We start from the raw sequence: 13641 nt of genomic DNA on the forward strand, positions 1-13641 counted from the left end.
AATTATAGCACCAGCAGCATGAAGCCAGGGTGAAAAGCACATCAGGTAAACATTTGACTTTGCTGCAGCTTGGACCAGGAGACCTAAAGGCAGGCAGGAGGCATCACACCAGGTGCTGCTGTTCCAAAAAAGTACAAAGCCATTGCTCCAACATCAAAACTGGCAGCAAGGCAGTCGAGTTTTCTTTTGGAGAGATAAGTGAGAATGGATGTAGGTCTTGCATGCCTATTTATTTGCGTGGTATAGTGAAAAGTCATAGACATGAAAGTCTATGACTCAGGCAACATTGCTGTTGTCTCCCCCATCCAGGCAGATAAGCTTCCGTTCCACTGAGATGGATGCTCCAGATCCTTCCTTAGCCTGTACCAGATCATTATTTGATGGAGGAATGAGCCCAGGCTGAGCCTCACGTTGTGGAGAGGCTAAATGAAGGAGGAAAAACATGAGAATCAGTCACTGATTTATCCAGACATTTCAGATTTTAAACATATTTAAGTACACAATCCAAACCTTGGCATTTTAGTAGCATTTAATATCTCAAATACTTCTACAAATCTGGATTGAATGGACTGTTTTCCTTTGTCATCTCATTACAGAGAAAATAATCATGTTGAAACGTCTTTACTTTTCCTGCTCACCTTTCTGACAACCCGCAAATGGGAGAGCCTCCTCACATAAACCATTGACCAAGTCTGGGACGAGGAGTGGATCCAGCCACACCTAGGCTCCTTACCTCTGTGGTTCAAGGAGTTTAGAAAGAAAGAGGCTCCTCTCTGAACTTTGTGATTCAAGGGAAGGGTCTCCTGTATATGTGTTTAACTCTTCCCTCTGTGCAGTCAATAATCAAGTGTATCCAGCCATCTCAAATCTTGTTGCTATTAAATCACTATATTGTATCTATATTATATCAATAAATATATTCCTGCTTCTCCCTTAGGAGTGAAGTGTAAAACGTAGCCATTTCTATCCACAGCAAGTATTGCCTAACAAATTATTTGTAATCCAAATGCAATCCCTCAGGCTCATTTACCTCAGCAGTTTCTATACTACAGCAATAGTGTTTATAGGGAGCTTGCATTTTTGCCTGCTCCCTGATACCCAAAGCCCTTCCCTCGTGCACAGTTTTAACATTTCTTATCATGTAAAAGACACAGAGATCAGGCAGGATGCTGCACGTCCCTATGTGCTCCATTCTCCACTCATCTGGAATCCTTAAGAATCACTGGGTAGCCACATCCCTGCAGAAGTTCCCCGTATTTCATGCTCCACATCCTTTCTGACAACAATAAACCACATCTTAGCAGTTGTAGATTGGTTCCCAGATGTAAGAGATACTTCTCAGTGCCTCCTGGAATGCAGGGTGGAAGCCAATAACACAGCCAAGGCCCAGACCTATGCTTAGCTCTTCTTAACTTGGCCCCAGTCCTGCTTGAAGCCTTCCTAAGGCTCTGTTCATGCAGTTCAGGATGAGGACCCTAGTTAATATGAATGTTGTATTCCTGTGGAAGCTTCATACTAGGGACTGCAATCCTCTAGCCTAAGCTTTATGAGTTCTTCCCTATATGGAGATTCTGGGTATATTGAAAGATGAGGTCTCAGTGAATAAATGCCCAAGGCAGCCCTAGACTAAAATGGCATGAAACTGGTTTTGACAGTGTCAGTGTGCCTCCTTATTTTTGGAAGGCCTTCATAGATCAGCTGCATTCTCAGCTGTTGTGCCCCTGGAGTTGACTGCTTTATCCCCTAATTTTCTAAATGCTCAGTAGCAGTTCTTCCTGGCATCTGTCCAGGGCATGGCAGAGTTCATGGACTCTGTACTGAGCTCACTGCCATTGATGCTGTAAGATCTCTTGCTCTGTTAGTGAATATCAGTGAGTTACACCCTTGTGAAGCCTGTGACAGTGTTCAACGCCAAGATGACAGTCATGACAGACAGGTGAGCCTAGCAAGTGCTAGATATCTCAGAATCATCCTATCTTTTGAGTTGGGAGGGACCTTTAAGGGTCATCTAGTCCAACTCCTCTGCAGTAAACAGGGATACCTACAGCTCGCTCAGGTGCTCACAGCCCCATCCATCCTGACCCTGAGTGTCTCCAGGGACGGAGCACCCAGTGCCTCTTTGGACAAACTTTGCCAGTGCTCCTCTACCCTCACTGTAAAAATATTTTCCTTATATCCAGTCTAAACCTCCCCTTTATTAGCTTAAAACCATTCCCCCCTGTCCTATCACAACACTCCCTGCTAAAGAGCCTGTCCCCTTTCATACAGCCCCCCATTAGAAATCGAAAGGCTGTTCTCAGGTCTCCCCGAAGCCTTCATTTCTCCAGACTGAAAAGCCCACAATCTCTCAACATGTCCTCACAGGAGAGGTGTTCCATGCTTGGGATCATTTTAGGGGCCCTCCTCTGGGATGCACTCCAGAGGCCCACATCTCTCCTGTAATAAGGTTTCCACATGTAGATGCAGTGAGGTCTCACCAGCACAGTATACAGGGGCAGAATCCTCACCCTGCTGGCTATGCTGCCTTGGATGCAGCCCATTATATGGTTGGCTTTCTGGTCTGCATGGGCACAGTGCTGGCTCAAGCCCAGCTGCCATCCATCAATACCAGTAAGTCATATTTGGCAGGGCTGTGCTCTATCCCTTCATCCTCCAGCCTGTACTGATAGCGGGGATTGCCACAACACAGGTGCAAGACCTGGATAGAACGTGTACTGCATGATGTATAATGATGCATACTTTCTAGTGAGGCAGCAAATTACCATCATCAGGATTCCCACCATTCAGAATGACTGCCTTCTCCTTCACGTACAGACATACCTCCACAGTTCTATCTCCTTCCCTCTGTGCACAAAATCTGAGTGTTATCAACCTCTGCAATAGCTTTCACAGAGCACACATACCATACTGACATGGAGACACGGTGGTCGTCTCTGTGAAGTCTTTCTTTTCTCTTGCATGTGGTTTTGGCACTGGAGCTCGAGCAGGCACAGGTCGTATCCCAGCATTGCACTGGGAGCTCTGGGTGAAGGTCTTTGCTGCTTCTCTGCAGGGCAGGTTTCCAATGGACTGAGGAGTGGCCCAGCTGGAGCGAACTGGTGGTTTTTGAGTCAAGCCAGGATCTTCAGTAAGTGACAGCTAGGAAGAGAAGACATAAAGTATCCTAACAGAGGGGCTGAAAACGTTGGAGTCTGTTGAAAACTTTAAACTATAAATGATACTCATAACGATGATACAAGCATAACACTGCAGCAACTTGTGTTCTTACCTAGGTTTACCTTAAGGACAAAAGGATCCAATTAGAAATTGATGCTAGTAAAGCCATACCTACATTAATTAATTCTCCAGATTGACTCATTTCTTAATGCACAAATTCTCCCCTGTGCTTATGGCTGTAACTAATCCCAGTCTTGCTTGCTGTTTGAAGTGTCACAGTGGAAAGGATGAAGTTTATCTTAACGTGCTGCTCAATGAGTGCTTTTCTAAACACTATAAAAGTTAAGCAGAAAAGGAATCTTAACAACATAGTGATTTTTTCATTGAGAAAGATCCCAAATATTCAAAAACACAGTTGCTCAGACCAACAGCTTTGGCTTTTTAGAACTGCTACAAATTATTTGGTACCAATAGCGAACCAATGTCAACAAAATCAAACATTTACACTGAAACTCATTACAAAGCAATATCTGCAGTTGTGCAGAATGAGAAATTAGTGTCCATAGCAAAATGGTTTTGAAATGGAAATGTTCTGCACTTCCTGCCCACCTGTTTCCCCTTTCCACTGTTTGGATTGGCAGCAGCAGCAATATATGGCGCTTCATGCCTAATTGCCTGACAATAAATAAGCAATCCAGCAACTTTTGGATATCAGCCTGAAGAAAGGCAGGTGATTATACAACTGCCTAAGATGGTCCAGGTTCTCAGCAGTACTTAACGTGTAACAGAGACGGTGTGATGCAAACTGCTGCAGTTTTTCTGTCCTAGTGAGAAAAGCACGATACCAAAGAAGCAGTAGCAGCTGCAGCACAGATCTGAGTGCACCTTGCTGTTCAGCTCTTGTGTCCTGGGTGGTTCTGTTTTAGAGTTAAAAGGGATAGATGGACAAAGAGTATCAAAGCCAGGCCATGCCTTCAAATTAGAGTGACATATATAAACTGAGTTTCAATTTCCCAAATATTTTCACGCTCAGGAGTACTCACAAGTGGTTCAACAGGATTTCCTGGATGAATTAATAACACTCAAAATGAGGTTTGCAGAATATAGGTGACGTAAATATACACTGGACAGGACTGTGTCACAGTGCCAAGAGCCCTGGATCTTCATCTGTGATATACCCACATAATGTATACGTGATCCATCCGCCAAACACCAATTCCCTGTGTATCTGTCATTGGATAATTTATTCCTGACTTCAGATGCTGCAATCTTATTACCTTAGGCAGTGAGGCAAGAATGACTGATCCTGTCAAAAAGATGTTATTTTGTAAGCACTAAAAATAAGTCAGTAATTCAAGAACAGCTGGGAGGGTGGAGCAGTCTCCCAAACAGAAACAAGCAGGCAGCCTGAAAGGCAAAACCAGCCTCTAATTGCTGACATTGCAGTCATTTGCAAAGCTGTCAGAAGCATCAATGTGATGGATTTGTACTTTTCTAATAAAGTATCTGTGCTTTTTGACATCTAGGGAGGATTTGGCATGATGCTTCCTGTTTTGCTGAAAGCTGCAGAAAACTCCTTATGGGAAGTCCTCCAGGGAAGAGCCCCATGCCTCGTAAAGGACACTGATGTGGCAGCACTGCCACCTGTGAGGGGACCTGTAGGGTCAGCACTGGGGAATCACAGCAGGGCAGCACAGCTCCACATCAGAAAGAACAGGAGGGATGAAACAGTGGCCCAAAACAAGGGGATCTGGTTTCCATGCCCAGCCTGCCAAAAGCTCAGCTGAGTCACTGAGCCTTTCTTCACTTTGCTTTGTACAGCACTGGGGCAGTAGCTGCTCAAGGTGGTGTAGACAAGCCACAGAGCCTTGATCCAGCAAAGTGCTGAAAGAGATGATTAACAATGAAACTATACTTGTCTGCAGTGTAAGGTATTTCCCTCCATAAAGACAGAGCAGGCATTCCCATCCCACTGTAGAGATACAGTGGTTGCATGCATACTCGTAAGAAGGAAAGCAGCCCTTAGTTCGGAGACCTAATTAACTTAATTTATTGTAACACATTATTTAAAGTAATTTAGATAATTCACTTTAATTTATTGTAAATTAAGTGTGAGCCTGGTCACATTTTATGCTACTATTTCCACGATTACTAATAAACTCCAAAACACCACAAGTTTACGAGGAGGAGACCTGATTCACCCCATGCAAAGCTGGAGCCAGCGGATTCAGGTCATCACTTTAATTACATGTTTCTTCTATTTTGGTGTGTTGCTGTGCAGCCTCCTGAGCTCAGAGCTCTGTATAATGGCCCTTTTCACATCTTCATTGTTGGCTGTAATATATTTTATTCTCATCTGCTTTCTACACTTGAATCATTGATCTATTTAAGAGCTTCACTTTAATTTGACTTGATGTTTGTTTGCTTGGGGCACTTATTCTTTCATCATATTCTCTTCTTCTTTCAAGGATTTACTAAAAGGTTTGAATATTAAGCTTCTTTATTTGGAATCGATTAAGTAAGAGTCTTTTCACAGGTCTTAATTTCAACAAGATTTCCCTAATAATAAATGGAAATTAATTCTGGATGATTCCTAGTGAGTTATATATTCTTTTTTCTATGCATTAGCCTCTTGTTACCTAACTTTTATTGTCATGTAGCTCTGTACTCATTAATGGTCAGTGAAACAGCAGGATTATACACTGCAATACCTAAAGAGGATGAGGAACACAGCTCTTCTGCTGAAATTTGTACTGCTCGAGAGAATTTGCAATATAAAGGTCTAGGAAAGACACAGCACAGACCACCCCAGATTTTAGCACAAAAAGAAGATAGTGCTATCCAGATTGCATAACATGAGCACACAGAGCTCTGTTCTGGGCTCATGCCACAGAGCTGTGACCACCAGAGCTGTAGGGAACTTAGCCCTGGGTTAGGCTGTCCTAACTGCCTATGAGGCACCAAGTGAGGATGGTAGACCTGGCAGGCCTTGACAGCATGAGTTGCTTTAAGAATCTTCCCAGAGCTTTTTGTGGGCAGAGAATTTAAGACCCCCATTTCGTGTCAGCTAAACGCTTCCTGGTGACTATTTGCTACGGGAAAAATAATGTCTCTAAAGCTATGAGCAGCCAACAGAAAGTGACACAGGCATAAACACAACTTCACCATGTACTGCTGCAATTTATAGCTGATGCTGAGTTTATGAAAGAGGGTTTGGACTTCACGCTGGGACTCTGACTAGGTGTTTGCACCTTCTAGTTGTGGGCTGCAGGTTAAGTAACTTAGAACAAGTTCCTAAACTCTAAGGAAAGAAAAAAATCAGTCACCTCTTTCTACCCTGAACTAAAATCCTTTCACCTCTACACTGACAAGAAAATAGCTTTAAATCTGAAATGAGAAGCCATGGTGGAATGAAACTGTAAGGTCTCTCTGATCTAAAGGCTACAGAGGAAGCCTTTGGAGAATGGAAATTATAAGACACGCGTTGAATAACTTAAATAATATTTCTGTTCTTTAACACTGACTGAATCTATTTCCTTGCAAAGAGGCTGTATATGGGTCAGCAGAATGCCTCTCAATCTCTGGAGACAATGCCTCTTTTTTATGTAAACCTTCTTTGGCTCAACTCACATGCTGTTCCCTGCCTTTCATTGCTTGGGAAACATGCTTCCAGGTTTGCAAAAAGCCCTGATACGCTTGCAAGCACATCTTTCTTCTGGCATTTATTTGCTGCCCTATCTACAAAAGCTAAACCCATGATGCTTTCTGGAAGCCTGACTTCCCAAGACTCCTTTCATGTGAGGATGCCCTATTTTACCAGCGATAAGCACAATGAATCCTCAGTATTAAGACCCTAGGGCTGCTTGCCCAGGCTCAGTGCAATGAACAAAGTAATAAAAGAATTTCAAACTGCAATAATCAAAAGTTGTGGGAATGGAAGAGCAGCTTTGGGGAAAGATGCAAATGTCATGAGAGAACTGATCCAGTGGAAACTGGCTGTCAGGATACCATGCAGTATGCAAAGTGAAGGAAGAGCAGATAACAGGATCACACACAGACAGTTGCTGTCCCTTTTTCCCACTGCAAGCAGATGGGCCATGTCTGGGCTGCAATGAGACTGCCCCTGGAGCAGGTAGATGTGGCATGCTTTGTGTCCTCCTTATGGCCTTATTGCTGCTGGCCAGATAGGCAGCACATGTGCCTGGCAGCCTGCTTGTAGTCAGGAGCAAAGTTTCACCGTTGCCTAAGTTAAGTAAATGCTTTGAGCTAAAATATTCCTGGGTGTAACTGACACCGGACTGTGGCTAATACAATTACAAACCAGTGATACTCACCAGTGATTTTGATTTCTGGAGTTTCTTAGATCCACAACCTGCTTTCTTTTTTTTCTCAGCTGCCTGCTGGCTAAGGTCCGGGGTCTTCCCTCCTCCTTTCTTCCTCCTGCAGAGTACAACAGAAGATTATTAACAAGTGCTATGGAGTTGGTTCCCTGGGGTAGGGAAGAAGAAAATTCCTTATGATAAGCCACCCGAAAAGACATGGTTTGAGCTCATACATTTTATCTTGTACCTGAGGCAGACCAGGAGTGCACAATCAGTTCTGTGGCTCAGAGGAGCTTGCTATTTTTTAAATTATGATAACTTCATAGCATTCAAATGCACGTCTTTGCCTTGATGCTTATGGATGTATAAACACATCACTGGGTAAACATATAACTGGTGCTACATCAGCCTAAGGGAATTCAGAGAAAGGGAAGTTTAGCTAAATAATGTTTGAATTCTTGGTTTAGTCCATGTAACTTGCAACATAAACACGGTTAGAAGACTTCCCCTTAAACAAGTTATTCATCTTTACTATAGCCAAGTAGACTTTCTTACAAATATACATGATTTTGTTTGCAGCTATAATTAAAGTTAATATGATAGCAAGCAAAACAGGCATATTCCAGAGAGTGAAAATTAAGTGAATATGGCCAGTTGTCATATTACTCCAATATCAGGATTAAAGTTAGTACTATAAGAAGGTTTTTTTTAGGAATTTTGGACAGGTTCATAAACACATTTGGTTTGAAAGTGTTTGTTCCCCTTCCACATTCGCATTCTGCAAATCACAGCTAGGTTTACAGATTCAGTCAATTGAAAGCAGCTACTCTGTGTGCTCTGTGGGTTCACCTCCCAGCTCCACCACCAGCATGTCTGGGCTCCTGGAAAGCACGCTAAGAAGCAAATGGTGAACATGAAGTCATTCTGAAAGCAACGCTCATCCAACAAAGAAGCAGGGCCACACTGCATAACGTGCACATCCTCACAAGCAGTCAGCAGCAGTCTGTTATTCACTAGTCCCAGACCAGCTGCAGATCAAAAACCACCAAGACAAATCAGACAAATGATTTCAAATAGCAAATTGAGGAAAATTGCAATCTCTCTGTAAACACTAACATCTGAGAGAGATGATACAAGCCAAAATACTATAGGGAACGATGTGGACATCTTCAGATGAGAAGGCAGTCTTCTGCCAAAAAGAGTCAGCATACAGAATGCTCTCCACTCATTGTTACAGCTGGGAGTGTTCTAAGAGGTTAAGGGGTGGCTCTGACTCCATTCCTTATAGTCCAGTGGCTGTGTTGGAATAAGCCCATCCACTCAGAAAACAAACACGCTGATCCACTTGCACTAGGAGGAAATACCAATATCCTATCAAACCTGAGTTTATGGTCTGAAACTAAGATTTTAAGTTCTACTGCTTTATTCTAAAGTCCATGCTCCTGGTGTCAGAGCATCCCCCTGCAGCAGGACATTGCCATGATCTCACCCCACAGTCAGGACAATGAGCGGTGGGGATGGAAAGGAAGACACTGCAAAGGAAGATGGCATCACAGCTGAGTAGGGCACGGCAGCTCTCGCTCCAATGCTGGACTCAGTGCTTCTCACCCTGCTTTTCTCTCCCAAGGAGTGTTTTAGATTCCCACAAGCCTAACAGGCAGTGTGTATGGGGCTGGCTATTCAGAAGCATGAAAAGCAAGGCACAGGCGTTGGGATGCAGAAGACCAGCAAAACATCATGCCCTTCCCATGCAACCCAGCCCCTTTTTGTCAGAAACTGGGCCTAGGCTGCTGACAGAACAACTACTGAAAGTAATTATTTTCTCACTGGGTAAACACTTCAGCACAATATGCAACTGTTTTTAGAGCCTGCCTATGTCCATAAATTATCTGACTGAATTAGCGCTAGAAGGCAGGGCTGGATGGAGAAGGAGCTTTCATTTTGGCTGAGCTGTTGTCATGAGAAGTAGCTGGGCTCTTTCTCGAGGCACATGCACACAGTGTTGGCAGGGGTCCAGTGCTCAGCTAGAATCAGGATTCATTAGTCATGATAAAGTGGGAGGCAGATCTTTTGATTTATTGGCACTGAGCAGTACCATCACCAGATGCCTTCCAGCAGAACTGGATGTGCACAGCCGGAAAGGAACGTCACCACCCCCCCCTTCCAATTAGAAACCCAGGGAAAATTTGCTCATGTGGTCCCAGGCTTTAGATAAAAATGCTTCATTTCACCTTTGTGGTATTGCTTCATGTTCCCAAAGGGACAAATCCATCCTCGCTGGTCTGTTTGCACGCAATTAAAAAAGCTATCTGGACAATTCAGGCAGAAAACAAAACAGACCAAACAGAAATCACCCTTGTGATATATTGCTCACAGACGTGCAGCAGCACTGAAAGCCACCACTATAACTCTAGCAATTGATTTTGGTAAGGCCTCCAGGCAATTTGCAACTCTAGCCCTGTCTGTATCTCTCCTCTATCTCCTTGCCACTCCCTCTGCCACACATCTGCTCATCACTGCTCTTAATTTCACTGCTCAGGGACTGAGCTTTTCCCACACTTCCCCATCTGAACCAAGAAACGTGTACTGATCATACTCCAGGATCACTGTCCCAGCCCCTCTATTGCTACAGGGATATTTGTCACTGAGGTTCTCGGGTGCCATTTCTGATGCTTTCCTGAGCAAACAGCAAAAAAAAGCAAAGCATCAGAAAAAAAAAGACAAAACCAAAACAAAACAAACCTGTCAAGACTCAATTATCATCCAGATTGCAAATTAACCTCATTCTACCATCTTTCAAGTGCTATCTGGCAGTGGCACAGTGTTATAATTCCTCTTCCCACTGACATGAAGCACCAGCACTGACCAGGCAAAACTCCCACCAAATTGTTCTACAGAAATGTGCTTATTTACTTATTCAAAAGTAAATACCCAATTACGGTCTCATAGGCCAAAGTACATCTAAGAGTCCTAAGATACTGGGAAGAAATTCTTTACTGTGAGGGTGGTGAGACACTGAACAGGTTGTCCAGTGAGGCTGTGGATGCCCCCTCCATGGAAGCATTCCAGGCCAGGCTGGATGGAGCTGTGAGCAACCTGGTCTAGAGGGAGGTGTCCCTGCCTAGAGCAGGAGGTTGGAATTACATGAGCTTAAAGGTCCCTTCCAACCCAAATCATTGTATGATTCTATGATTTTATGATTCCCTTTGGCTCCACTCTCCTACGTAAGTGAGAATTGGCTGCTGCTTGTTGCACTTCCGTGTTCAGTTTTTGGCTAAGAAAGGAATTCTCTGCTATGAGTAGACAGCAGTGTGGTGCTAAAATGGAGGAAGAGAGTTTGTAGCTGAGGGTTTCTCTGCAAAGACCAACAGAGAAGCAGAGGATGACTCTGCCATTTAAATGACAATATTTTGCCTACAGAGTTGATACCCTGTTATGATGCCCAGGAAGAGTTCTCTCCTCTTTTTGGACCAGAAAGCAAGCATAGAGAAGATCTTTAGTCAGTTCCAGGAGCTAGGAAAATCTTTAATTTTTTGTTACCTCTTAAATTCTGCAAGATTTAACCCAACATTAAGCAGATTGACTTTGATTCAAAGAAGTAGCCAGTGACTAGTCTCACACACCTCTTTGATGATGGCGTCAGGTATTCCTTTGATGTAATCTTGTTTGTTCACAAAGAATTTTCTACAAGTTCTGCTTTCCTCAACACAGCAGAACACAGATGGAAAGAATGGCTTATTTGTTCTCCGCCGTCACTTTGGCTGTCTGCTGTGTTTCTGCTAGTCCTGCTGCACCTTTTCACCCATGCTTATAACCTGCCGCAAGAAAATACTTGCTCCTCCCTATATGCATTCAGACTGCAGCAAAACTCGTTGCCTCTCCCAGGCTATCACTGCAAAACCCTATATTTTAGGAAATCACTCCTATTGTTTTAGGAATCTCATTTTACATAGATTTCATTACTTCTGACATATAGTCTACACAAAGAGTGGATGTTATGCCCGTGAGCTCCAAGCATTCATCTAATCTGAAAAATAACTATACCTAACACAGCCTAGGGGGTCAGAGATCTTTATCTCATTTCTCTGTTCTACTTTACAACCCTGTACACTGGTCAGGCAGGGTCTGTCTGAGCCTGTAGGCTGCAATATGATGGATCAGCTTGCACAGCACTCACATTACCTTCCCTTGCTCAGGAGACTAGATACTCACTGAGTGCAGCCTTCATCAGCAGTACATAACAAAGCTTGGCATCACAGAAAGGCACTGAGCACTTTACCATTTTGTGGCCACTTGGATCTCTGACCAAGCTGCCTACTTGCTGTCACTGCCACCGCCATGGGAGGAAAACACAAGCCTGGAATGGGGTGTCCCACCAGTCCTCCTGCAGATAAGGAGCAGGTGAGGTGCAGGAGGCCAGGTTCCTATGCAGCTGAAAGGATGGAATATGCAATATAAGCCTTAGTGGGAGGATTTCTGGGAAGGGGCTGCAGAGGGGACACTGTCTGCAGAAACACGATTACATGAGCAGGTATCTGGGCCAGCACCTGAAACACACACCTGTATTGCTAAATAAGAGTCATTACAGGCAAGACTACACACTAGCAATTACTTTCAGCTTAAGTGATATTAAAGGGAGATCCTTGATAAACAAGTAAATCTCTTAGAATTCATTTTTCTCCTTGCTATAATCCTCTGTAATTACAGATAAAAGCCAGATTTGCTAGATCACTAGGCATTAAAATATCCTCCATTGCACAAATGGATAGAGGCTCAAATCTTACTTAGGAGAAGAAAACAGTCAGTGTGCTTACTGTATGATTAGCAACTCAGAATCATTTGCATCTGGTTGTCAGCTGCATCTACAGCTCAGTGTTGGAACAAGCAACTCCTAAACTCTTTGAACAGGGCCAGTCCCATTTTTGACACTGATTCATGACCAGCACATGGGAATCCTAAACCTCATGTAAGTCTTTGGAACGGGCTATGCAGGAATGCTTCACAACTGACAAATAATACTGGAACAATTATTTGCAACAAGAGGCATTTTGTCAAAATATTTCGTTAAAAGCATCAGAGAACTCTACCTAAAACGCTAGAGTTTGGAAACACACCACAGAAAGAGGGTGAGGTGGAAGCTGGAAGCTCTTTGAAGTAGAGCAGTATCCCAGGACTAGGGGACGCGGATTAAAAAGTGATTCATGAAAGGCTTTTGCTCAGACACTGGGAACTTTGTGGAACACCCCGGAGGAGCGGTGGGTCCGGCAAAGTTAATCACACTGAGAAAGAACCTATGCAAGTGCACTTCTGCTTAGCCAAATAATCACTAGGCTAGGGTAATTCGTGGCTTGATTGTTCCTGTGCACAGTGCTCATCTCAGCAATATCAGTTATTTACTTAGTGTACAACCTGGATACATTCATTGTGGATTAGGTGGTTCCCAAAGTTTTCGTTGGCACAGGGAAGAGGAATATCCTCCTCTGTATGCTTTTAGTTGGGTGAGAATGTGCAGTCCTTTTCACAGGGACACATATATGAAGGAGGCAATGGTCAAGTTAATCCACTACGTCTACACCAGGCTCAGACTAATGATAATGTTACCACAGTTTCACAAGTTACTACACATCAGCTGAATGGAGGCAACTGCTGAGAGCATATCTATGAAAAAAGAAAAGGAGAGGTGGCAGAGCCTTAAATGAGAAATGGACAAATTCCTGCACACAACTACCGCAGCCTCCTCGCTATTGCTCCTGCCACTGCTTGCTGAAATCTGACCACAAACCTGAGATTCTGAGAATACATTATGCCAGATATGTCAAAGGAAAGAAGTCCATGTGCAGGACTTTGCTCTGGGTTGCAGAAATGCTTTCTTTTGTCAGCTGATGACCAGGCAATTCTGGGAGCCTACGAACTGATGGATCTAAGCACTCCATCCCAGGTAGTGTAGATACCAATCCTATTCTTACTTACATATCATATAGCTCATATACACACATACGTAATCTAATACCTGCGCTCTCACTTGAACACCTGAATCTCTTTTTAGCCAGAAGATCCTTGAACTGATAGAATTGTATTTCATCATCATTCATTCATTCTTCTTTTGTGAAGAAATTGCATATTCCTCTCAACTTTGTAGCTTAGAAAACTACAAGCCTATTAA

General features: G+C 43.4%; 1 protein-coding gene across 3 annotated transcripts in view; it reads right to left on the reverse strand.

Annotated features, from left to right (window-relative positions):
- Positions 1-209: 209 nt before the first annotated feature.
- The window catches only part of FBXO16 (F-box protein 16), a 35789-nt gene continuing 22357 nt past the window's right edge, over positions 210-13641 (reverse strand). For all 3 annotated transcript variants that reach the window (XM_040698105.2, XM_004935883.5, XM_001234554.6), the window contains 3 exons: positions 7491-7596; positions 2904-3138; positions 210-422 (listed from right to left, as the gene is read on the reverse strand). In XM_040698105.2, coding sequence (XP_040554039.1) covers positions 277-422; positions 2904-3138; positions 7491-7596 — 487 coding nt within the window. In that variant the 3' untranslated portion in view covers positions 210-276. The remainder of the gene's footprint in view (positions 423-2903; positions 3139-7490; positions 7597-13641) is intronic.

Source organism: Gallus gallus, chromosome 3 (genome assembly GCF_016699485.2).
Source record: "Gallus gallus isolate bGalGal1 chromosome 3, bGalGal1.mat.broiler.GRCg7b, whole genome shotgun sequence".
In the NCBI taxonomy this organism is placed as follows: domain Eukaryota; kingdom Metazoa; phylum Chordata; class Aves; order Galliformes; family Phasianidae; genus Gallus; species Gallus gallus.